The sequence below is a fragment of the Embiotoca jacksoni genome, unplaced genomic scaffold (genome assembly GCF_022577435.1).
Source record: "Embiotoca jacksoni isolate LCO1_2020_lvr unplaced genomic scaffold, fEmbJac1.0.p SCAF_3, whole genome shotgun sequence".
Lineage (NCBI taxonomy): Eukaryota > Metazoa > Chordata > Actinopteri > Embiotocidae > Embiotoca > Embiotoca jacksoni.
In genome coordinates this window covers 12,606,976-12,633,218 of record NW_027185381.1, presented here as the reverse complement: position 1 = coordinate 12,633,218, position 26,243 = coordinate 12,606,976, and the positions used below count along the sequence as shown (strand labels likewise).

General features: G+C 42.7%; 1 protein-coding gene across 1 annotated transcript; it reads right to left on the bottom strand.

Moving 5' to 3' along the window:
* Positions 1-258: 258 nt before the first annotated feature.
* LOC138205951 (mucin-2-like) lies at positions 259-24,388 on the bottom strand. Its single transcript, XM_069162336.1, has 53 exons — positions 24,313-24,388; positions 23,938-24,193; positions 23,716-23,830; positions 23,247-23,337; positions 23,027-23,160; positions 22,713-22,929; positions 22,185-22,310; positions 21,977-22,091; positions 21,755-21,893; positions 21,495-21,608; positions 21,346-21,415; positions 21,100-21,237; positions 20,157-20,321; positions 19,955-20,049; positions 19,747-19,873; positions 19,367-19,622; positions 19,173-19,225; positions 18,980-19,065; positions 18,623-18,774; positions 18,385-18,523; positions 17,661-17,771; positions 17,370-17,549; positions 16,863-17,102; positions 16,614-16,770; positions 14,642-14,770; positions 14,470-14,544; positions 12,746-13,728; positions 12,103-12,214; positions 10,550-11,370; positions 9,161-9,694; positions 9,011-9,082; positions 8,426-8,497; positions 7,526-7,807; positions 6,563-6,640; positions 5,891-6,250; positions 4,795-4,881; positions 4,433-4,607; positions 4,090-4,337; positions 3,740-3,923; positions 3,445-3,655; positions 3,161-3,336; positions 2,903-2,972; positions 2,581-2,681; positions 2,458-2,489; positions 2,182-2,359; positions 1,964-2,068; positions 1,827-1,867; positions 1,583-1,705; positions 1,361-1,459; positions 1,033-1,161; positions 896-935; positions 696-819; positions 259-586 (listed from the first exon to the last, which is right to left on the bottom strand). Exons 1-53 carry the CDS (start codon positions 24,386-24,388, stop codon positions 376-378), a joined length of 9,204 nt encoding a protein of 3,067 aa, XP_069018437.1. The 3' UTR covers positions 259-375.
* Between the last annotated feature and the right edge of the window lie 1,855 nt (positions 24,389-26,243).

Here is a 26,243-nt window from a genome sequence, read left to right as displayed (position 1 = left end):
CTACAGTAGCACTTTACTGTAAGTGTTCTTATTGTAGTTTGACAATATGTGTACGACCTGATTCCCACCAAAATTGAAAATATACCTTACTTCCACTGTAAAGGACCACAAAAAAAACAAAATCATCTTTTGGGTTTTTGTGAAAGTCTTCATAAGTAAAATTGTTTTTTTTTTTAATAAAAGTTGTATTAGCACAAACAGGACATTTAAAGAGATGAGACCTAAACTGAGTTGCATCTTTTTATTTGATCAGTTGTTAAATACTCTCTCTGTAATGTCAATTACTTTGTAAGAGATGGTATGATTGTTAGAAGAATACAGGAGGAGACATTTGCATCACACATCCCTTAATGTTGTTTTATAATGATTGTTTTATCACAGCAGTTTGAAGCTTCGCTTCCTGCGAGCAGGTTGACCAGGATCTCTGGTGCAGTCTGTGTGGCCACATCCACACTCCTCCACATGCATGTATGTGTAGGGCACCAGGTCTCCATTCAGGCAGAGCAATTCAACGGTGCGATTGGTGAAGCGTGTCTCTTTGCAGCAGGAGCAAGAATGCTGCATGGCAGCTGCTACTTGAGAGTACCTGAAAGCAGAGGCAGGGTTTATTGGTAAACACAAAATCGGCAGAACCACAGCAAAATATTTTCGTAACTTTCCAGAAGAATGAGAAATAGTTGCAATATTATCCTTACTTGGTGAAAGTGTTGCAGGATCCTTCACAATATGGCATATCTACCTCATGGTCAGACTGACAGGTTTTGTATATCACGTGGGTTTTCATGGGCACTAACTTGCATGCCTTCTCCTTCTCCACACCTTTTCAAAGAATACACACAATTAGCTTTTCATTTGTGTACCTTCTACTCAAAAGAAATGAAAAAGTCATACTCACAAATTTTACAGCAGCCATTTGCTGCAGTCTGAATTGTATCCTAAAGAGGAAAATACACAACTTCAATATAATATCTTTACACTTCTGTTCACACAGACACAATCAATCAAAATTAATTCATTGAAAGTAATACTTACACGTTGACAGTTGCTCTGTTGGAATGGTGGGCAGACAATCTGTGAACTGGCCGTTGTTAAAGTCTCACCACTCTTAACACAGGAGTAATGCTCACACTTATTTCCAGGCGGTGACCAGGTTTCTCCTTGCTGGAGAGCAGTGAATTGGATGTACACACACACACACACACACACACACACACACACACACACACACACACACACACACACACACACACACACACACACACACAAGCAGGAGTACGTGCAGATATTAAAACACCAAGTCTCTTTAGGTGAAAGAACATTAACATGTGGACTAACAGCCGACGGATATGATCCAACTTACCATCAAGAGCTGCTTGGTACCGTTAACATTGAGGACACAATGTGTCTGCACACACTTTCCACAGCATTCATCATAATCACCTTCCACATATTCATATCCCTGAGAGAGAGAGGGGGAAGTTAGGCTGCCAAGTTAAATCTTAGAAGTGACACTGAGCACACTTGAGAAAAGCAAGTTGCAGTGTGTTGTGTATGTGAGCATAGTTGCTGTCGTTTGTCTTACCATTTCACAATTTTTGTCACATTGCTGGAACTGGCAAGTTATTATGAACAGACCAGATTTTGGGTCAGCCTCATTGGTGCAGGTACACTCCTGACATTCCTGAACAGGAACTGAAGAAGCAGGCTAGCAAATAAAGAGGAAATGTATTAATACTTGTGCTTTTAGCCACATTTAGAAGAAATCATTAGAAGTAAAAGATGATGTAATAACAAATGATGTGAAAGATCATCCATTTCCTATTTACCTGGTATTCAACATTTTTGTGGACACAAACTCTTTTGGGCTCTAGGAAAGAGTAAGACAGGAGCAAAGTCAAATGATTTAAAGTGTTACTGTGGTTATTAGGGTTTATAGAAATTCAAATTGAATTCATGAGCTCACCACATGTATGTTCTGGACAACATTTTCCCTCAGGAACTTGGATAACTGACTTAAATCCAACTGGACAGTTCATGATAAAGACTGGGCAACTGCTGATTTGACATTCTGCAGAGATAATAAAATAGTTATTGTTCAGGGTCACGTTGATGAATTGCCATCTGCAAATACAAATCAGAAAATGTTAAACCACAAATGTGCGTAGATTCTGTGCGTCTTACGGCAAACAAAGGCAGAACAGCAGGGATCCGATGGATTACTTTGGTTGACGAGGACAAACCCGTCACCAGTGCAGTTTGCTATAGGTGGTGCCGGGCACACTCTAGGTTTGCAAATCACAGTCTTGGTGGACTTGTCACAGATGCAGTCCTGGCATTTGTACTCAAACCTCTCATTAAACTAAAAGAATAAACCACAGTGAATTAATTAATTTAATTGTCTCTAGCAAGTAAACAATACAGGTTAGGTTTGAATCATGAATAAATTACTTGGCTCACCTCACGAGGAATGCCCTCAGGATCCAGACATCCTGTTGGAAAAGTAATAATCCAGAAGGACTTTAGGATTGACATGATATATTCAGTTCAATTGTCACACTTGAGGATATACACTACACTTACCGCACTTTTCAACACATATTTCAGAGTCTTTGTTAAAGAGTTTCATTCCATCAGGACAGAAGCAGCCCTCTGTGGTGAAGTTCATAGTTGGATCGTTTGGACTGTAAAATAAAATCACAAAGAAAGAACGTGTTGTGTACTTAATTTCCTTCAGAGCTCTAAAACACATTTAATTTGATACACTGCTTTTGTCTCTTATTTTCACAATGGTGTTTCCAACGCATTTTTATTGCCACTTTCCGTTATGATCATAATCTTGGGAAATGCTAACTTGCACAATAAAATGCAAAATTAACATGCTTAATTTTTAATGGAAACTTACTTGTCTTCACAGGTTGCCTGGTCTGCAGGACCACAAGGTTTGTAAACTTTGTTTGATGGGCACTCACTTGCTGTTGGTGAAGAAAAGACCTCAATTAGTTCTTTATAAATACATGCTGCCAACCTATACTCTATTTAATAAAAGGTACAGCAGTTTGTTCAGTTTGGGCTAAATGCCTCAAAAGAAACAGAAAACAAATTGCCTCTCCTGATTCCAACAATCCCAGCATTTACAATAGAATAATGACAAGTTGCTTACCACAAAGTGTGGTGTGGTTCCTCCAATGAATGCAAACTCCAGCCTGAGCACAGGCAGCAGCGTAAGTCTGCAAACTCGTGCACTCTACTGCTGGGTTGGAAACATGGCAGCTATCAAAAGCACAGCCTTTGTAGAAATTTTCCGGAGAGACAAAGGGATGACACACTGCAAAGAGACTGTGAAAAAAAAGCAAAACCAAAGTTCAAGATATTGTTTTTTAACTGCACTATGTCACCATTATGGGGGTGAATGTGAACTTCTATATTTGATCAGAGAATGTGTACCTGCTATACAGCAGGTTGCATAAGGAATCTGGGTTGCAGGGAGTTAAGGTTGGTGGTGGTTCAGGTACATTGGTGGGTAGTACAGGTGGTATCGGGCAGTTGGGTTGGGAAATGTCGTTTGCAGGCCAGTAGTCAGCCATCACTGCACAACTTTCCACCAGCTTGCCTCCAGGCAACATGCAGTCATCAGCCTGGTTATTGTTGCATGTTCCTGACAGTGGTCACACAACAGTTCATATTGCAGTCTAACAAAGGATTTACCAATGTTTTCAGCAGAGAGAGGGAGAGTTCTTACCACAATGACCCTGTGTGTTTCTGCCAAAGTATTGAAATGGAAGGGTGACACTAAAGCCAGTTATTCCAAATGTAATGACCACTTCCAAGCGAAGGATCTCCAAAACCAAGTTAAGGCCAGAATTAATGATCTTAACACCTTGTTGTGAATAAGGTAGTTTCAGACTTACTCCACCTTTCAATGCCTACAAGAAAAAAAACACCATTTGACAAGGAACATAAAGAAAATGTACCATGCAAAAAGGATCCAGTATTGCTATTCTATCGACGCTAGTGGTAATCTGTGTGAGTTTGGTGAGTTTCTCAGAACATACAGTATTTTCAGACAGTATATTGTAAGTATAGTTTTACCTCCAACTGTGCAGCTCCAATAAGGTTATGATTCTTGAGTGTGACAACTTGCGAGTTGTATGATATTATTATTGATCGTGGACATGAAACATCCTCAGTAGGATCGCAAAAGACATTGTCAATATAAATCTTCAAGTTATGTGTTGTTGTAATCTCTTCCATCAACACATAAGTACAGTTCCCTTGATAACTGTAGTAGAATCCATCAAAAGTGATGTAATGAGGATCTCCCCATCCTTCACATACACCTGAAAAGAAACAAAAAAGGTAAAAAATCTCAAATGTATTTGGAAGAGAAGTATACAAGTCAATACAAATATCAAATATCTACAGAAACACTTACAGTCACAAGCATAATGTTGGCAGCAGTAATACTCATCATACACAAGAACTGGTTTCTTTCCATTAGTGCAAGTTATATTCTGAATGGGTGGACATTCATATGGAACTATTTCAATTGTATTGTTCTCAATGCATCTGGCCATGGTGCAGTTGCACAAGAAGAAGGTCTCATTTCCCTTAAAGAAAAAGAAAAGGAAAAAAAAAGAAAAAATTAGTAGGATATTGAGATTTTTTGCGAGACAAGAAAGATTGTAATTGAAGTGCAAATGTACATTATTATCAATCATATGCATGTAACTGTGTAAGTGTTACACAGTGTAAATTGTACTGATTTTAATGTGTTAGATACATTAAAAGTCTTACCGAGACATCCCATTCAGGGCAAGTAGGTAAAGGAGGTGTGGGTTTAGGTGTGGGTTTAGGCGTGGGCGTGGTCAGGCAAATTTCAGTCTTGTTTTGAATTTCACAAATATCAGAACATATCATTGTGAGACATACGCCTGCTCCAATGTGGTGCATATCAAATATTACATCCCCTTGATGAATGAAATAAAACAAAGAATACATGAAGAGTAATGCATTTTTTTTTTTACATCAGGACATCATATTATACCACAATTATAGACAAAATTGCTGTATGTTGTTGCTTACCTGGTTTATAATGAGTGCCATTAACAAAACAGAAGCATTGTGTAGTGGCAGTTGGCGTTGTTAATGGTGTTTGAGATGTTACGTTTATTTGGGGGCCAGTTGCTACAGAGACTGGAGGTACTGTGGGACCAGTGATTTGAGATTCAGTTGTTGGTGCTGTAACTTTGGTGGTTGTGGTTGGCTCTGCAGTTGTGGTGGGAGGCTTAGGTGTTGGAGTTGTGGTTGGCTCTGCAGTTGTAGTGGGAGGCTGAGGTGTTGGTGTTGTAACTTTGGTGGTTGTGGTTGGCTCTGCAGTTGTAGTGGGAGGCTGAGGTGTTGGCATTGTGGTTGGCTCTGCAGTTGTGGTGGGAGGCTTAGTTGTTGGCATTGTAACTTTGGTGGTTGTGGTTGGCTCTGCAGTTGTAGTGGGAGGCTTAGGTGTTGGAGTTGTGGTTGGCTCTGCAGTTGTAGTGGGAGGCTGAGGTGTTGGCGTTGTAACTTTGGTGGTTGTGGTTGGCTCTGCAGTTGTAGTGGGAGGCTGAGGTGTTGGCATTGTGGTTGGCTCTGCAGTTGTGGTGGGAGGCTTGGTTGTTGGCATTGTAACTTTGGTGGTTGTGGTTGGCTCTGCAGTTGTAGTGGGAGGCTTAGGTGTTGGAGTTGTGGTTGGCTCTGCAGTTGTAGTGGGAGGCTGAGGTGTTGGCGTTGTAACTTTGGTGGTTGTGGTTGGCTCTGCAGTTGTAGTGGGAGGCTTAGTTGTTGGTGCTGTAACCTTTGTGGTTGTGGTTGGCTCTGCAGTTGTAGTGGGAGGCTGAGGTGTTGGCATTGTAACTTTGGTGGTTGTGGTTGGCTCTGCAGTTGTGGTGGGAGGCTTAGTTGTTGGCGTTGTAACTTTGGTGGTTGTGGTTGGCTCTGCAGTTGTAGTGGGAGGCTTAGGTGTTGGAGTTGTGGTTGGCTCTGCAGTTGTAGTGGGAGGCTGAGGTGTTGGCATTGTAACTTTGGTGGTTGTGGTTGGCTCTGCAGTTGTGGTGGGAGGCTTAGTTGTTGGAGTTGTGGTTGGCTCTGCAGTTGTAGTGGGAGGCTTAGGTGTTGGCGTTGTAACTTTGGTGGTTGTGGTTGGTTCTGCAGTTGTAGTGGGAGGTTTAGTTGTTGGTGCTGTAACCTTTGTGGTTGTGGTTGGCTCTGCAGTTGTAGTGGGAGGCTTAGGTGTTGGAGTTGTGGTTGGCTGTGCAGTTGTAGTGGGAGGCTGAGTTGTTGGCGTTGTAACTTTGGTGGTTGTGGTTGGCTCTGCAGTTGTAGTGGGAGGCTTAGTTGTTGGTGCTGTAACCCTTGTGGTTGTGGTTGGCTCTGCAGTTGTGGTGGGAGGCTTAGTTGTTGGCATTGTAACTTTGGTGGTTGTGGTTGGCTCTGCAGTTGTAGTGGGAGGCTTAGGTGTTGGAGTTGTGGTTGGCTCTGCAGTTGTAGTGGGAGGCTGAGGTGTTGGCGTTGTAACTTTGGTGGTTGTGGTTGGCTCTGCAGTTGTAGTGGGAGGCTTAGTTGTTGGTGCTGTAACCTTTGTGGTTGTGGTTGGCTCTGCAGTTGTAGTGGGAGGCTGAGGTGTTGGCGTTGTAACTTTGGTGGTTGTGGTTGGCTCTGCAGTTGTAGTAGGAGGCTTAGGTGTTGGAGTTGTGGTTGGCTCTGCAGTTGTAGTGGGAGGCTGAGGTGTTGGCATTGTAACTTTGGTGGTTGTGGTTGGCTCTGCAGTTGTGGTGGGAGGCTTAGTTGTTGGAGTTGTGGTTGGCTCTGCAGTTGTAGTGGGAGGTTTAGTTGTTGGTGCTGTAACCCTTGTGGTTGTGGTTGGCTCTGCAGTTGTAGTGGGAGGCTTAGGTGTTGGAGTTGTGGTTGGCTCTGCAGTTGTAGTGGGAGGCTGAGGTGTTGGCGTTGTAACTTTGGTGGTTGTGGTTGGCTCTGCAGTTGTAGTGGGAGGCTTAGTTGTTGGTGCTGTAACCTTTGTGGTTGTGGTTGGCTCTGCAGTTGTAGTGGGAGGCTGAGGTGTTGGCATTGTAACTTTGGTGGTTGTGGTTGGCTCTGCAGTTGTGGTGGGAGGCTTAGTTGTTGGCGTTGTAACTTTGGTGGTTGTGGTTGGCTCTGCAGTTGTAGTGGGAGGCTTAGGTGTTGGAGTTGTGGTTGGCTCTGCAGTTGTAGTGGGAGGCTGAGGTGTTGGCATTGTAACTTTGGTGGTTGTGGTTGGCTCTGCAGTTGTGGTGGGAGGCTTAGTTGTTGGAGTTGTGGTTGGCTCTGCAGTTGTAGTGGGAGGCTTAGGTGTTGGCGTTGTAACTTTGGTGGTTGTGGTTGGTTCTGCAGTTGTAGTGGGAGGTTTAGTTGTTGGTGCTGTAACCTTTGTGGTTGTGGTTGGCTCTGCAGTTGTAGTGGGAGGCTTAGGTGTTGGAGTTGTGGTTGGCTGTGCAGTTGTAGTGGGAGGCTGAGTTGTTGGCGTTGTAACTTTGGTGGTTGTGGTTGGCTCTGCAGTTGTAGTGGGAGGCTTAGTTGTTGGTGCTGTAACCCTTGTGGTTGTGGTTGGCTCTGCAGTTGTGGTGGGAGGCTTAGTTGTTGGCATTGTAACTTTGGTGGTTGTGGTTGGCTCTGCAGTTGTAGTGGGAGGCTTAGGTGTTGGAGTTGTGGTTGGCTCTGCAGTTGTAGTGGGAGGCTGAGGTGTTGGCGTTGTAACTTTGGTGGTTGTGGTTGGCTCTGCAGTTGTAGTGGGAGGCTTAGTTGTTGGTGCTGTAACCTTTGTGGTTGTGGTTGGCTCTGCAGTTGTAGTGGGAGGCTGAGGTGTTGGCGTTGTAACTTTGGTGGTTGTGGTTGGCTCTGCAGTTGTAGTAGGAGGCTTAGGTGTTGGAGTTGTGGTTGGCTCTGCAGTTGTAGTGGGAGGCTGAGGTGTTGGCATTGTAACTTTGGTGGTTGTGGTTGGCTCTGCAGTTGTGGTGGGAGGCTTAGTTGTTGGAGTTGTGGTTGGCTCTGCAGTTGTAGTGGGAGGTTTAGTTGTTGGTGCTGTAACCCTTGTGGTTGTGGTTGGCTCTGCAGTTGTAGTGGGAGGCTTAGGTGTTGGAGTTGTGGTTGGCTCTGCAGTTGTAGTGGGAGGCTGTGGTGTTGGCGTTGTAACTTTGGTGGTTGTGGTTGGCTCTGCAGTTGTAGTGGGAGGCTTAGGTGTTGGAGTTGTGGTTGGCTCTGCAGTTGTAGTGGGAGGCTGTGGTGTTGGCGTTGTAACTTTGGTGGTTGTGGTTGGCTCTGCAGTTGTAGTGGGAGGCTTAGGTGTTGGAGTTGTGGTTGGCTCTGCAGTTGTAGTGGGAGGCTGTGGTGTTGGCGTTGTAACTTTGGTGGTTGTGGTTGGCTCTGCAGTTGTAGTGGGAGGCTTAGTTGTTGGTGCTGTAACTTTGGTGGTTGTGGTTGGCTCTGCAGTTGTAGTGGGAGGCTTAGGTGTTGGAGTTGTGGTTGGCTCTGCAGTTGTAGTGGGAGGCTGAGGTGTTGGCATTGTAACTTTGGTGGTTGTGGTTGGCTCTGCAGTTGTGGTGGGAGGCTTAGTTGTTGGAGTTGTGGTTGGCTCTGCAGTTGTAGTGGGAGGTTTAGTTGTTGGTGCTGTAACCCTTGTGGTTGTGGTTGGCTCTGCAGTTGTAGTGGGAGGCTTAGGTGTTGGAGTTGTGGTTGGCTCTGCAGTTGTAGTGGGAGGCTGTGGTGTTGGCGTTGTAACTTTGGTGGTTGTGGTTGGCTCTGCAGTTGTAGTGGGAGGCTTAGGTGTTGGAGTTGTGGTTGGCTCTGCAGTTGTAGTGGGAGGCTGTGGTGTTGGCGTTGTAACTTTGGTGGTTGTGGTTGGCTCTGCAGTTGTAGTGGGAGGCTTAGGTGTTGGAGTTGTGGTTGGCTCTGCAGTTGTAGTGGGAGGCTGTGGTGTTGGCGTTGTAACTTTGGTGGTTGTGGTTGGCTCTGCAGTTGTAGTGGGAGGCTTAGTTGTTGGTGCTGTAACTTTGGTGGTTGTGGTTGGCTCTGCAGTTGTAGTGGGAGGCTTAGGTGTTGGAGTTGTGGTTGGCTCTGCAGTTGTAGTGGGAGGCTGTGGTGTTGGCGTTGTAACTTTGGTGGTTGTGGTTGGCTCTGCAGTTGTGGTGGGAGGCTTAGTTGTTGGCGTTGTAACTTTGGTGGTTGTGGTTGGCTCTGCAGTTGTAGTGGGAGGCTTAGGTGTTGGAGTTGTGGTTGGCTCTGCAGTTGTAGTGGGAGGCTGTGGTGTTGGCATTGTAACTTTGGTGGTTGTGGTTGGTTCTGCAGTTGTAGTGGGAGGTTTAGTTGTTGGTGCTGTAACCTTTGTGGTTGTGGTTGGCTCTGCAGTTGTAGTGGGAGGCTTAGTTGTTGGTGCTGTAACTTTGATGGTTGTGGTTGGCTCTGCAGTTGTAGTGGGAGGCTTAGGTGTTGGAGTTGTGGTTGGCTCTGCAGTTGTAGTGGGAGGCTGTGGTGTTGGCATTGTAACTTTGGTGGTTGTGGTTGGCTCTGCAGTTGTGGTGGGAGGCTTAGTTGTTGGCGTTGTAACTTTGGTGGTTGTGGTTGGCTCTGCAGTTGTAGTGGGAGGCTTAGGTGTTGGAGTTGTGGTTGGCTCTGCAGTTGTAGTGGGAGGCTGTGGTGTTGGCATTGTAACTTTGGTGGTTGTGGTTGGTTCTGCAGTTGTAGTGGGAGGTTTAGTTGTTGGTGCTGTAACCTTTGTGGTTGTGGTTGGCTCTGCAGTTGTAGTGGGAGGCTTAGGTGTTGGAGTTGTGGTTGGCTGTGCAGTTGTAGTGGGAGGCTGTGGTGTTGGCGTTGTAACTTTGGTGGTTGTGGTTGGCTCTGCAGTTGTGGTGGGAGGCTTAGTTGTTGGTGTTGTAACTTTGGTGGTTGTGGTTGGCTCTGCAGTTGTAGTGGGAGGCTTAGTTGTTGGTGCTGTAACCCTTGTGGTTGGCTCTGCAGTTGTAGTGGGAGGCTGTGGTGTTGGCATTGTAACTTTGGTGGTTGTGGTTGGTTCTGCAGTTGTAGTGGGAGGTTTAGTTGTTGGTGCTGTAACCTTTGTGGTTGTGGTTGGCTCTGCAGTTGTAGTGGGAGGCTTAGGTGTTGGAGTTGTGGTTGGCTCTGCAGTTGTAGTGGGAGGCTTAGTTGTTGGTGCTGTAACTTTGGTGGTTGTGGTTGGCTCTGCAGTTGTAGTGGGAGGCTTAGTTGTTGGTGCTGTAACCTTTGTGGTTGTGGTTGGCTCTGCAGTTGTAGTGGGAGGCTGTGGTGTTGGCGTTGTAACTTTGGTGGTTGTGGTTGGCTCTGCAGTTGTAGTGGGAGGCTTAGGTGTTGGAGTTGTGGTTGGCTCTGCAGTTGTAGTGGGAGGCTTAGTTGTTGGTGCTGTAACTTTGGTGGTTGTGGTTGGCTCTGCAGTTGTAGTGGGAGGCTTAGGTGTTGGAGTTGTGGTTGGCTCTGCAGTTGTAGTGGGAGGCTGTGGTGTTGGCGTTGTAACTTTGGTAGTTGTGGTTGGCTCTGCAGTTGTGGTGGGAGGCTTAGTTGTTGGCGTTGTAACTTTGGTGGTTGTGGTTGGCTCTGCAGTTGTAGTGGGAGGCTTAGGTGTTGGAGTTGTGGTTGGCTCTGCAGTTGTAGTCGGAGGCTGAGGTGTTGGCGTTGTAACTTTGGTGGTTGTGGTTGGCTCTGCAGTTGTGGTGGGAGGCTTACGTGTTGGAGTTGTGGTTGGTTCTGCAGTTGTAGTGGGAGATGTTGTTGGGGTTGTTGGTGAACATATGTCACAACATACTCGGATCTTGTAATTGAAGCACTTTTTTGGAGGTCTTAACTGATCCTCTTTTTTACATATTAAACCATATCCCACATCACAAGTCACAATTTGGCCGGTTTCACTCACAAAGTCATTAAAGGGTTTGTTCGGATAATCGGCTGATCTACAATCAATCTCCATAGGATTTTCACATATTTCTATCCCACTGTTCGTGATGTTCTTATATGTTTCCCAGTCATTTTTGTCTTTTCGTGGATCATGCACATCATACCAATCTGACCACTCACACGTTGGAATACATGGAGTGGTAACAGAAGTTGTTGTGGTCATAGCTTTTGTGGTTGTGGTTGGCTCTGCAGTTGTAGTGGGAGGCTTAGGCGTTGGAGTTGTGGTTGGCTCTGCTGTAGTAGTGGGAGGCTTAGTTGTTGGCTTTGTAACTTTGGTGGTTGTGGTTGGCTCTGCAGTTGTAGTGGGAGGCTGAGGAGGTGTTGACGTTGTGGTTGGCTCTGCAGTTGTGGTGGGAGGCTTAGGTGTTGGAGTTGTGGTTGGCTCTGCAGTTGTAGTGGGAGGCTGAGGTGTTGGCGTTGTAACTTTGGTGGTTGTGGTTGGCTCTGCAGTTGTAGTGGGAGGCTTAGGTGTTGGAGTTGTGGTTGGCTCTGCAGTTGTAGTGGGAGGCTGTGGTGTTGGCGTTGTAACTTTGGTGGTTGTGGTTGGCTCTGCAGTTGTGGTGGGAGGCTTAGGTGTTGGCGTTGTGGTTGGCTCTGCAGTTGTAGTGGGAGGCTGAGGTGTTGGCATTGTAACTTTGGTGGTTGTGGTTGGCTCTGCAGTTGTAGTAGGAGGCTTAGGTGTTGGCGTTGTGGTTGGCTCTGCAGTTGTAGTGGGAGGCTGAGGTGTTGGCGTTGTAACTTTGGTGGTTGTGGTTGGCTCTGCAGTTGTAGTGGGAGGCTGAGGTGTTGGCGTTGTAACTTTGGTGGTTGTGGTTGGCTCTGCAGTTGTAGTAGGAGGCTTAGGTGTTGGCGTTGTGGTTGGCTCTGCAGTTGTAGTGGGAGGCTGAGGTGTTGGCGTTGTAACTTTGGTGGTTGTGGTTGGCACTGCAGTTGTAGTGGGAGGCTTAGTTGTTGGCGTTGTAACTTTGGTGGTTGTGGTTGGCTCTGCAGTTGTAGTAGGAGGCTTAGGTGTTGGCGTTGTGGTTGGCTCTGCAGTTGTAGTGGGAGGCTGAGGTGTTGGCGTTGTAACTTTGGTGGTTGTGGTTGGCTCTGCAGTTGTAGTGGGAGGCTGAGGTGTTGGCGTTGTAACTTTGGTGGTTGTGGTTGGCACTGCAGTTGTAGTGGGAGGCTTAGTTGTTGGTGTTGTAACCGTTGGCGTTGTGGTTGGCTCTGCAGTTGTGGTGGGAGGCTGAGGTGTTGGCGTTGTAACTTTGGTGGTTGTGGTTGGCTCTGCAGTTGTGGTGGGAGGCTGAGGTGTTGGCATTGTAACTTTGGTGGTTGTGGTTGGCTCTGCAGTTGTAGTGGGAGGCTGAGGTGTTGGCGTTGTAACTTTGGTGGTTGTGGTTGGCCCTGCAGTTGTAGTGGGAGGCTTAGTTGTTGGCGTTGTGGTTGGCTCTGCAGTTGTGGTGGGAGGCTGAGGTGTTGGCATTGTAACTTTGGTGGTTGTGGTTGGCTCTGCAGTTGTAGTAGGAGGCTTAGGTGTTGGCGTTGTGGTTGGCTCTGCAGTTGTGGTGGGAGGCTGAGGTGTTGGCGTTGTAACTTTTGTGGTTGTGGTTGGCTCTGCAGTTGTAGTGGGAGGCTGAGGTGTTGGCGTTGTAACTTTGGTGGTTGTGGTTGGCTCTGCAGTTGTAGTGGGAGGCTGAGGTGTTGGCGTTGTAACTTTGGTGGTTGTGGTTGGCACTGCAGTTGTAGTGGGAGGCTTAGTTGTTGGTGTTGTAACCGTTGTGGTTGTGGTTGGCTCTGCAGTTGTAGTAGGAGGCTTAGGTGTTGGCGTTGTGGTTGGCTCTGCAGTTGTGGTGGGAGGCTGAGGTGTTGGCGTTGTAACTTTGGTGGTTGTGGTTGGCTCTGCAGTTGTGGTGGGAGGCTGAGGTGTTGGCGTTGTAACTTTGGTGGTTGTGGTTGGCTCTGCAGTTGTGGTGGGAGGCTTAGTTGTTGGCGTTGTAACTTTGGTGGTTGTGGTTGGTTCTGCAGTTGTAGTGGGAGGCTGAGGTGTTGGCGTTGTGGTTGGTTCTGCAGTTGTAGTGGGAGGCTTAGGTGTTGGAGTTGTGTCTGGCTCTGCAGTTGTAGTGGGAGGCTGAGGTGTTGGCGTTGTAACTTTGGTGGTTGTGGTTGGCTCTGCAGTTGTGGTGGGAGGCTTACGTGTTGGAGTTGTGGTTGGCTCTGCAGTTGTAGTGGGAGGCTTAGGTGTTGGAGTTGTGTCTGGCTCTGCAGTTGTAGTGGGAGGCTGAGGTGTTGGCGTTGTAACTTTGGTGGTTGTGGTTGGCTCTGCAGTTGTGGTGGGAGGCTTACGTGTTGGAGTTGTGGTTGGTTCTGCAGTTGTAGTGGGAGATGTTGTTGGGGTTGTTGGTGAACATATGTCACAACATACTCGGATCTTGTAATTGAAGCACTTTTTTGGAGGTCTTAACTGATCCTCTTTTTTACATATTAAACCATATCCCACATCACAAGTCACAATTTGGCCGGTTTCACTCACAAAGTCATTAAAGGGTTTGTTCGGATAATCGGCTGATCTACAATCAATCTCCATAGGATTTTCACATATTTCTATCCCACTGTTCGTGATGTTCTTATATGTTTCCCAGTCATTTTTGTCTTTTTGTGGATCATGCACATCATACCAATCTGACCACTCACACGTTGGAATACATGGAGTGGTAATAGAAGTTGTTGTGGTCATAGCTTTTGTGGTTGTGGTTGGCTCTGCAGTTGTAGTGGGAGGCTTAGGCGTTGGAGTTGTGGTTGGCTCTGCTGTTGTAGTGGGAGGCTTAGTTGTTGGCGTTGTAACTTTGGTGGTTGTGGTTGGCTCTGCAGTTGTAGTGGGAGGCTGAGGAGGTGTTGACGTTGTGGTTGGCTCTGCAGTTGTGGTGGGAGGCTTAGGTGTTGGAGTTGTGGTTGGCTCTGCAGTTGTAGTGGGAGGCTGAGGTGTTGGCGTTGTAACTTTGGTGGTTGTGGTTGGCTCTGCAGTTGTAGTGGGAGGCTTAGGTGTTGGAGTTGTGGTTGGCTCTGCAGTTGTAGTGGGAGGCTGTGGTGTTGGCGTTGTAACTTTGGTGGTTGTGGTTGGCTCTGCAGTTGTGGTGGGAGGCTTAGGTGTTGGAGTTGTGGTTGGCTCTGCAGTTGTAGTGGGAGGCTGAGGTGTTGGCGTTGTAACTTTGGTGGTTGTGGTTGGCTCTGCAGTTGTAGTGGGAGGCTGAGGAGGTGTTGGAGTTGTGGTTGGCTCTGCAGTTGTTGTGGGAGGCTGAGGTGTTGGCGTTGTAACTTTGGTGGTTGTGGTTGGCTCTGCAGTTGTTGATGTCGGTGATGGGGTGGTTGTCACGGAGCAAGGTTCATTTCCATTTATTACTGTTGCATTAATGCAGATTGCATAGTAGCACATTCCCAAGTTGTCAGTCACATTGTAAATAACATCATATTCATTATATAAAGTCCCGTTGTATAAGCAACCATCACATATCTCCACACATGTGTTGTTCCGCTCATCAAATATGGGCTTATCTTCTGGGCATATAGGATAACATCCTGTAAAAACCACATTAAATATTATACAACGTTTTTGACTGCACAATCCTCATATGTATAGTCAAACAGAGCTGTCTGTCATGAATGAACCTCTTACCTTCCAGGGTAGGTAAAGGGTTGCTACAAATTCCCAGTGGATTCAAACAGGTCTTGTAGCAAGGTGTGTGGCAAGGGTTGTAATGCCAGTCACATTCATCTGGGCTGTTGTAGTAATCACAAAAGACAGCTAGGAAGAAATGATTTAAGATATATCATATATTTAGATATTGACAATATTCTCTGTATAATGTGAACTCAAACTCAAACCCCAATGCATTCTCGCAGGCCTGACTGAACATTTAGTTTTCCCTATTTTTGGAAATTAATAACTTGACTGAAAACATTTATCGATAATTATAAAGGGAAATACATTTTAATTTAAAAAATGTTTATAAGTATATAAGATATATTCAAGTTTTTTTGAAGAATTAAGTATGTTGAACTAATATCTAAATGAATGCATTGATGAGAGTATGTGTAAAAATAATTATAATGACAGTGTGTACATTTACATTATACATTATATGTAAACTACACATATATAGATAACTTTAATTATTGCACATTTTATTGCACTGTAAATTTAATTTCAAATGGAAAATTGGCAATGTTCCTTATCAGTGTCCACCTAATAACTCATATTGACAAAATGAAAACATATTGCATGTGGCACTCTGAACCATTGTCAGGAGAATTCTTTTGCTATATGAATCCTTGTTGTGACTAAAACTTGATTTGAGCCTACATATGGCAATCTGAATGGATTAACGAATGAAGTCTCTGTAAACGTTGATGTTATAACTGAGGTTAGGCATAGGTTAGGGCAAGGGTACAAAACTCTAAATCTTATACTGTGCTCCTGGAAACACTCACTCATACTGGACTCAATAATAATGAAACAGAAAAAGTTTGAAACCGCAAGAACTGATATAGTAGGCTGTTCAGCCAAATTGAGTAACCAAGCAACAAGTGCCTTGGTCAGGGAGATGACCAAGAAGCCACCGGTCTCTTTAACAGAGAGCTTCAGAAATCCTCTGCAGAAATAGGAGAAAGTGCCAGAAGTAGCTCTGCAGCAATCAGGCCTTTACAACAGCTCAATGAAAGCCACTCTGAGTAAAAGACGTATGACAGCCCACTTGGAGTTTGCTAAACAGTATTTAAAGGATTCCAAGTGCATGAGGAAAACGATTCTCTGATCTGATGAATGAAAGACCAAGCATTAAAGTTTCCTGATAAACCGCGGACACTGCTTACCACCTGGTTATTACCATGGCTACGGTGATGGCAGTTTCATGCTATGTGGGCACTTCTAAGCAGAAGGGAGTCTGGTCAAAATTAACGGAGAATGACTGAAGTCAAATAAAGAGAAGTCCTTGAAGAAAACCTGCTCCAAAGTACAATGACCTGACACTGGGTTGATGACTCACATTTCACCATGACAATGACCTGAAGCATACAGCCAAGTCAACACTGGACTGGCCTCAGGACAAGTCTTTGTTATTGTCCAAACAGACTCCAAACCATGGAAATTTGTGGAGGGAGCTGAAGATGGCCGAAGATGGCCGTTTACAGATGCTTGTCATTGTCACAGTCATTCTTTCTACTTTTCAGTTATTCATTCTTCCCTATATCACTCCCTCAACCAACAACAATTCCCCAGTTTCTCTTTCTAGCCCCAGGCCTTCCACGCCCATACCTAAACAGAAACCTGTAGGAACTGGACAAGGCAGATGGCTTATTCCTGTTAAAAGGGAGTTTTTCCTCTCTCTGACGCCAAATGCTGTTCAAAAGAGAACTGTTCAGCTGTTGGGCCTTTCTCCAATATATTGTGAGGTTTTGACCTTCTTATGTAAAGTGCCATGAGATTACTTGTGTTTGAATAGTTTTGGAAATATATCCAGACATACTATGGGTGCAGATTTTCATATCATAGAAGAATGGACCACTGGCCTACATAGAGGTTTGCACTCTCCAAGTTTAAAATTTAAATAAAAAAGCAAATTCTAATTAGAGTAAAATAGTTTACTTACGACAGATTTCTGGAGTTCTCCATGCAACACAGACACCGGCCTCATTACAAGCTTGAGCATAAGCTGCCACTGCTGTGCAGAAACACTCGCAGTCTCCTCCTGTGTCACAGGCACACGAGTCTTTCACGCAGTTTTCATGAAATGGACGCGGGTCAACCTGTTTAGTCATTCAAAGTTGATGACAGAGTTTTAACAATGTGTTTTATACTTTCAGCCACGGGACTTGAAATCAAAAACTACTGTCATTACCTTACTGTGGCACTCTTGGAACGTATGTCCAGTTATGATGCTACACATCATTTTTGCCCAGTGATGTCGATTGGGTGTTGCTTCACAGGGGTCAACATTCGTCTCCACATCTGGGCAAGTACTGGAGACTTTCCAGCTGTTTGCGAATTCTAATGGGCTGCTCACTACTAGCTGACTCCGTGTGGTGAAGTCATTTTGCCCATCACCATCAAAATTTCCACACAGGCCACATACCTCTCCCTTTACAGCCACACAAAAGAGTCACTCAGTCAGTGGCACAACTCTCATCATGTCAATAAACACATTATTATATTAAATGAACTCCATATTTTATGAGTATTGTAAGTGCCTTTTTTTTTGGCAATGTTACTGTACATTCTTGTCTGAATATATTTATATGTGGTATAAGAAAAGGATCAGAAGAGACAACTGTCGAGAACAGATGAGACAAAATCATACACTCTCTCTAACTCTCAATGTAAAAGATTTCATTCATCTGTGACTCACGCTGTGTTGTGGTTCCAGAAGGATGCGAACAGTTGTTTTGCGATCCCACATCACTGCCAGACCAATGGCAGACTCTACGACCACATACAAGCCAACCTTCCTTATTTTGTACTGAATCTCAGGGCCATCTCCCAGATCCTCTACGTTATATGTACCCTTTGACAGTTTAATTTCCATTTTCTGTAATGTAAATGAGATTTCTGTGGTTTGCATTACAATGTTAAAAAACTAAAAAATATATTGAATATTTTAGGCACTGAAAACTTTTCAGATGTTCAAGTGAGGTCTTACCCCAAGCTGAATTCTGACTGACTTGGAGCATGTGGTGCCAGTAGATCCACATGGTACATTTTCTGTGGAAACTCCAAAGTTGTCCTGTACGGTTTTGTTGCCACATTTGTTCTTAAAAGAGATAAATTCATTAAACATTTTGTGTGTATGTTCTATCGTAAAGACCATCAATCAAATCAAACTTAAGCTTGACCATTACTAATATTTTAGGACTGTTGCAGAAAAGCTATAACATAAATAAACGTGTAAAGATCATGTAGTTATCTGCATGTGCCATTTATATTCTTCACTATAACAATTAGTCATCTTGAAGTGACATTTTTCAAGCATCATACAATATATTGACTATAGTGTTTTAACCTTGACCATATTCATTTCTGAGATGGACCCTGACAAAACAAGTTAATCACACATGTCCACTGTGTCTGAAATCATTCCACTATTTTCAATATCATGCACTACATTCACTGTTTGCCATTTCATTTATGCATACTTTCAACAATCCCACAATGCAATGTGCCACCTTTTATAGATAAGAAAATTACAGATGCGTGACTCAATCGCTGTTAGTGATGACACAAACTGATAATGATTAGTCGAGTCCAAAATCTCAGTTTACTGCTCACTGTGAAGTCATGATCTTCCATTTTAAAAGGGTTAGTGGATGAGTGAAAGGCTGATTTTTGTCACAGCCTGTAATTTATATGACTTTGACGGTATTTACCTGGACAGCAACGTAGGCACAATGTCCTTGAAACCCGTATCTTTGCTGGTCGAATGTATTGTAGTGACCACTTCCATAAATAATGCAAGTTCCTGGACATGTTTTTTCTGTGCACTTCCATTTTCCACTTTTGCAGGTACTAAATCAGAAATGGTTCAATTTAATACAGTTTTTTGAATTCTGCAGGTTGAACATATGCAGGAAAATATGATAATCATTGATTAAAATACGGTTTTACCAGGTGTTGCACTGGTTGGGAATTTGTGTTCCGGGGGCAAAGACATGGCCGCCGTGCTGACATGGACATTCATTTTCTTTCACACAGGAACCTTTGCCATCATCAAGGAGGCCATTAGGACACCGACAGCCAGATTCACACTCTGTGGAGTCCTGGGAAGGTTAGAAGAAGAGATATCATTTCTGAAAGTGTCATTAATTACTGTCCAAAACAGACTAGAAACTACTGTATGAATGTGTACTGTGTGTTTCGTCATCAGTGTAACAAACTGCCACCATTAAATTCAGAAAAAAATAATTAGACCCAGTTATTTGAAACTAAAAGGTCAAGTATGACACAGCAGCAAAATCAGCTCACACAATCATCGCTGTCCAGATTTAAACAAGTTCGAGCACACTGCAGTCCAAGCTCTCCTGTGCCCGCAGTGGAGCAGTCGAAGAATACTTTTGGAAAAGGGCATGCTGCAACAAAAGTTGAAACTGCTTTAATATGCATTTTGTCAGCCAAAGGCTTGTGTTGTGGAAAAGGATGAGATAATGAAAAAACTGACCTGATGAGCGGGATCTCCAAGAATGGCAGTGAAGCACTCCATTAGTGCACACACTAGAAAATGACACCAAAGATATACAATGCAACACAAAATTATTTAGACATGTAGTTTCTGTAAATCTTAAATGCTGCATGTGTTGTAATTATGCTTAATCCTTGGTCTTCAGGACTCATTTAAGTCCTGAACTGACTCACCAGTGCTCATCTTTGATGTTGATGGACTTTCCAGGCTTAATGTGAACTTCGTTATGGTAACAGGGACATTTTGCCATGGGGACACAGGTGCCTTTTTCATTTAGGTAGAGGCCTTCAGAGCAGGAGCAGCCATCCACAGGCAAGAAATCAGAGGTACAGCTCTGCTGCTTTGAGCCCAGTGATCCGCAAGTTAACTGGCATCTCTGGTGCTTGTAAGAGAAGGTCTGAGAGGCTGGGCAGTTCTTGGTGTATTTATCTGTATTGTGCACAATGTGAAGATCAATACTTAATAGTTTTATAATATATTAAAGGGATGATGTTAATCAAACTCCAGAAATCATTATTAAACTGTAGCAAAACATAATGAAAGAGACCATTACCGCACACATTTTCTCTCCAGTCAGTCAAAAACACTCCCTTTGATGCACAAGCTCGTGCGTAGGAGGAGAAGACGGCACACAGGCAGGCCTCGCTCTTCTCACAGTTACAGCTGGCATAAGTACATCGCTGCAGAGGACAGCAGACACTTTTTGAGAATTACAGTCCCATAAAATTTACTAACAGACAAACAGAGAGGTTTTACTGTACCTTGTAGTAGAGTTCAGGATCCACCACTGAACGGCACTGCGTGAAGGTACTGTTTGGACTTAACAGCAAGGCGCACCAGTGTTTGGCATACCTCTCTGAGAAATAAGAAACAGCAAGCCATTTATATCCAGTTGCCTTAAATACAACACTTCAGCAATATAAATAAGTGTTTAAATCAAAGAAAGCAACCACTGCTGTTTACCATTTTCCACACTGAGAGAACATGGGTCATCAAGTCTTTCTTCTCTGTTTTGGCACATGAGGTTAGCCTTCCAGGAGTTACTAAAAGTGGCAGAAGTTCCCTCCACGATACCCTGAGGAGTCTTCATGTCATCAGACAGAACCATGTTGTAGTTCCCACATAAACCTGAAGACACCAAATACTTCAAAATTAAGTTAAAAGTTTAAAATTGGAGTAATTATGACAGTACTAACGGAAATACCAAATACGGCTGAAACCACAAATAGATTTGTTTTCTATTTGTTTACTGAGTGGGATTCAGGGGTGAGCAAAGATGATGGGGGTAAATTTTTTGATGGGCAGTAATTACCGTAATCAGTAAATGCCTATTAACTAAAAAGTCCAGTTAAGTATCAGAAGAAGGCTAACCAACTTAGTCCAGATGACGCTCTCCACAGCTACATTTTGCAGCAGCCTCATGGAGGAGCCATTCCTAGTTCAGATTAAACATTTAATCTCTCAAGCATGTTCTGGATTTACTCCGGTTGGATATGCCAGGAGAATCTACAATGGAAGTCACCCATCCTGATGAGATGCACAAAACACCTTAACTGGTTGCTTTTAATCTAAAAGAGCAGCAATGCTGCTCTGACATCCCTTCAGTTGCCTGAGTCAGTTGTCAGTTGTTGGAATCAAAGACTGACAATAAAAAGTATTCCCAAAAATCAAGGCCAGCAAGCCTTAAGGTTTTTCATCGTTGAACAAGGAAGACAGTATTTATGAATTTTCCTGCAGTTTTGAGCATTTTCTATATAATCTGTTCATTTGTTTCATTTGAAGTAAAAATCACTGTGATCATCTTCATCATTTAGGACTTACAGTGACTAGTAATTCAATGTATACATATTAATCCTGACACATTATTTATGTCAAAGCCAAATGTTAAGACAAAAGTAAAATTTACCTCGTGTCTTTGCTCTGTAGCTCTGCTCCAGGCTGATGTAGACTTGCATGATTGGAACATGCTGAATCTGAATTCGCAAACCAAAACTGGTCTGGAGCAAAATGTGAAAGGATGAAGCATGGAATATGCTGACGTCTCCTTTGAATGAAGAGGAACACAAAATCAGTAAGATCTTCTGATGTTATAACATAAAACAAAAGTTAACAGTAACATGTTTCATTCAGAGTTTCTTATTGAGCAACTCACCTGAGTAGTACGGCAAACTGATGGTCTGTGTGTTCTGCTTTACTGTGCCATCAGAGGTGAACATTAACACCTGAATAGAATTAGAAGTGGCCATTAGTGTTGCAGATATCTGTGTGAAGTCTAAAAGGTAATTGCAGTATTCAACTCACATTGTTTCTGTCATTGTTCAGCAGAATTTTAAGGGTCTTCAGACAAGTGTCTAGCTCTTGGTTTGCACACGGCACCAACTGGGCCAGGATGGTAAACTTTGGGCTTGCATCATCCTGAAATATAAACAGTGTGAGTAAGAATAATAGATTAATGGATTGATAATAGATACTAGATTTATTTTCTTAAATCAGATAATTATACTGTATGTGTTTTGCTATTCAATCGTACAAAGCTACAACTCATTCACCTTGCTCTCCACCTTCGCCAGGGTGTAGTAACAGTCTCCATGGAAGGTGTAGGTTTTCGCATCAAAGGTAGTTACATGTGAACCTTCTTCAACTGCACATGTAGCCGGTGTTTGAAGACTTTCACAAGCCCATCTACCTTTGAAACATGTACTGAAAAAAAACATATAATTTACAACAACAGAACAAATCACTGCACTGCAATAGAACATTCTGCTATTCAATGTGTGACTCACCATTCCTCTCGTTCCTGTCTGTAAATCTCTCCAGAGTTATAAATTTTGTCATGCTTGCACTGACAATCGGACTGAGCAACACACCCCCTCATGGAAATATCATCAAACACAGTTCCTGAAGTAGACAAGTCACATTCGAGGGTCATTAGAAGTGAAACTATAAATAGTGTTGTGTGTAGACGGAAACTCAAATATGAAGAGCACTAACCAGGAGGACAGAAGCAGCCGTCCATCGTGTGGTCCTCACACAGTGAACTCGTGTCTTGATGTGTGCAACTATCCAAGCAAGGGGAACCACTCTCTTCATAAACCATGTTGAACGGGCACTGTTTAGCTGTGGAGATATAAAGTACAGTTTGGATTGATGGAAGGAGGAAGAGGTGTGAATTTAAATGAACTATTTAATGGTAAATCAAGTGAGGAAGTAATTTGATTTTTTTTCTCTGAATGTAACAATTGTAGATTTTTTCTGTATTTATTTTATTCACAATTTTTCTATGCTACATTTTAAATCACGAGCGACACTGACAGATACACATTTGTGGCATTTTGTTATGCAATTTTAAATGTCTTCTTTTCCATTTCAGTAACAATTTTGATGAAAAACTATTTTTTATTAAAAGAACAATTGAGTTCGTTTTCACTGAACTGATTTCAGGGCTTTGGTTCCCTCTCCACTCCATAATATATAAAATATAGAAATGATAACAAACGGAAAGAAAACACAAAACTTTACCACAGAACTGAGGTGTCCTCCAGCTGGGAGGATTTCCTCCTGCGTGGGAACACTGTCGAGAAAACTCAGACAGCGTGCTGCAGATACAGAAGTCATTTGTACTGTTGGTGCAGCCACACACGTCCTGCACACAGGCCTGGATGTAAGGCTCCGGATTAATCAGTTTGGTGCAGGAGCTCCAGGACTCTGAACGCAGCATCTGATTACAGGTGGTTTGCTAAAAAGGACAAAAAAGAGAAGGATAACAGTGAAAAAGTTACTCTGGTACAAAGTATCATCTCTGTTTGTTAAAGCTAGTTGGATAATAAACTCACAAACTCCTTGCATGAATCTGGCACATTCACAGCCTCCAGGGATCCCTCTTCCTCTTCATAGGGGTCCTCACAGTCATCATTAGGTCGATGGACTTTCTGTTTGTTGCCAAACTCAATGGGGTTGATTTTGCGACCTACATATAATTACATTCATAGTGTCACCATAGTTTAGCAGATTACTGATGAAATAAATTAATACAAAGTGATTAACATTAAATACCATGAAGAATGAACTCATTGTAGACTGGAACACCATTGAAGTCTCCACAAAGTCCACAAGTACGATTAGCATATTCATTATCAATTTCCACCTTAAAACACACAATAAAAGGTTAAAACAATTTTTACAACTATTTTGAAAGTATTTTTAACACTTTTCAAAATACAGTATATAAAAGAAAAACACAATACATAAAATAGGCATAATGGTGACCTAATCTAATAACCATTGTTCTGTTTGTTCTTTATCAAAACAGAAAATTGACTGAAAAGCTATTTATTTATGAGAATCTATTCAAATATCATCGACAACACAAAAAAATATGTCTATACTGTAACTGTATTAGTCTGTACCACATTAATTTAAAAAAAAATATGTTAAAATCTTCGATTCAAGTGAAAATAATTTGAAAGAAGTCAAAATTTTCTCTGTATCATAACATCCATTGGAGGTGCCTTTCAGTTTTTACCATGACTGCATCATCACTGTTCCACATAACAGTGATGCCGACTTTGGACTGGAGCTTGATGTAAACAGCATTTTTCTCCACTGTTACTCCTGCCTGGTAGTATGGCATTGTGACACTAGAAACAATAATGTTTTTTTTATTATAATGTTCAAATATCAGAGTTTATTTCTCAGGCTTTTATGTTTTATTGTTGTTGTTGTTGTTTTGTTTTTTTTTACTTACGGGACATCGTTCACAGTGACCAGACTCTTGCTGAGGTGGAATGAAAGGTCGTTGATGTTGACCACCACATAGCTGACTGTAGGGTTTCCATCATTGTCCTCCCTCTTCATGTGCACGGCGAACTCCTGGTAGGTCTCGTGGCAGTCGGAGGCCAGGTTGTACTCGCACATACCAGAAAACTGGTACACATCACCATCAAACGTCTTGAAGTGCTCTCTGCCCCATGTGCTACAGATGCTGCTGACATGGTTGCGAACTGGAAAAGAAAAATTTGAGTCAGTAAATGATCAATGTATGCTGCACATTTTTCATTCTAATGCATTAATTAAGCAGAATAATCCATTTATAGCATTAAGGTTACTATCTGAGCCTCACCCAGTCTGCCTTGGACCTCAATGACACTGGCAATAGACAAAGCGAGAAAACACAACCATGTAGATCTCCAACTCATCTTTGCCACTGTGGCCTTGTGGTCACCAAAGCAGGTATACTAGTCACACTGCACTTGACAGCCCCTTATATTCAGATTGCACAAGTTTTTGCTCACACCCTCTTTCAGAAGGGGACCTGACGTTTTCGTGCCAAGACATGGCAAACATGTGTTTAATGGATGTCCGACGCCTTCCACAAGTCCCATATAAATTATTCTCACATCCTCCTTATCTCTTGATTGAACAAATATGTTTGCACTTCAATGAATAATTTTATTTCTGGAAGAGTCTGCAACAATAAAACAGTTCTCCTGCACCTCAGTTCGAAACTTTTATTTACTAATTAGTGGTAACATCTGAATGAAATGTCTTCTGAATCAGTGTCACAGGGAGAAACTGGATAATTAGGCATAGATTGTTGATATATGCAGTCATATCTACAATACAAAATGACTCAATGTTGCATTTACATTACTTTAGAAATGCTGATGCAACTAACACAATTGTTCAGCATAAATACAAAAACTTAAGGCACTGGGATCATGATGTTGAAGTTACAAAACTCCACGGAAATTAAAAATCTCATGAGTGAGTATGACATTAACACAGGTGTCATCCAACAGTGACCTCAAACTTGCGTGTTCAGAAGCAATGCTTTACACAAAACCTGCGTCACCTTGTCTGCCAGCTGCTTTACATCTGGCAGACAGGTAGATCATTAACAAACATCAGAGTTTATACGAGGGATCTTATTCTTTTCAGGGCAATTCAGTCCAAGAGAGTTAGACAGTGTGATAATACTGTGAACTGATAATTATGTGTTTACTGATATAAGTTTTGTCAAATAATTTCTATCAGGGAAGCTTTTTACTAGTCTCTTCATATGTCGGTCTCTTATAGCTCATTGTGAGGAATGTTGCAAATTAACAAGCAACCTGATGAATAACAGAATCAGTCTAAACGTGTTTTGTGAATCCTTTGTAACTTTGGGGCAACAGTCTTTATCATTCAGGCTACTTGATATCTTGATGATCCCCAGGAAACAAACTGGAGTACTCGCAAAGGGCAATTAAACCACCTTTACTGGTTCCTGAGGAAAAATATTCAGTTTGACATTGAAAACTGGTCATAATAATGTAGATTTTGATGATGAAAAATCCATGAGTTTATAGTTTTCAGAGCCTGTGCGATACAGTAAGGTAGGACATTTTTTTTCTGTTTGTTTTGGATGAAAACATCAACTGTTTTAGAAATGTAACTTGAAACACCAAAAATGAACAAACCATGTGACATTAGGAATAATTGTGAAAAAAATACTGGAATAAGGAAACTATCACGCTTGAATATAAAATAGATATAAATAAGCTGACCAAATTCAAGACCATATATTTTAGAAGGTTGGAGTACTTAAAATCCCAGATTGTAAACTAGAAATGTAAATCTTTAGGATGAATTATAGGATAATGATAATGAGTCCAGAATCTACAGCGCATGTTTAATATGAAGGCCACAATCATTTTGCCCTGATCAAAATATTGAAATTGAAATTGATATCCACTCAATAGACATGAACTGCACGAGAAGATTTAGGTTGAATAAATGTTAATGTGTTTTAGATACAAACAAGATACTAATGCTGAACTTGTTTGTTGCGTGTGTTTTTTTCTAATTTGAGGTTTTGGGGGCGTTTTAGTGGGTTTTTTGAAAGTGGGACATTATATAATATAGGCTAGAGATCGGCACAAGACTTCTGACCATACTTAAAGCTGTTTTTGAGCTCTGGTTTTGTTTCATTTTGTTTATTTGTTGTCATTGTCAGTGATAGTAATTTTTTTTGTTATGTTCATATGTTAAAAATCTAAAATCTTATAAAAA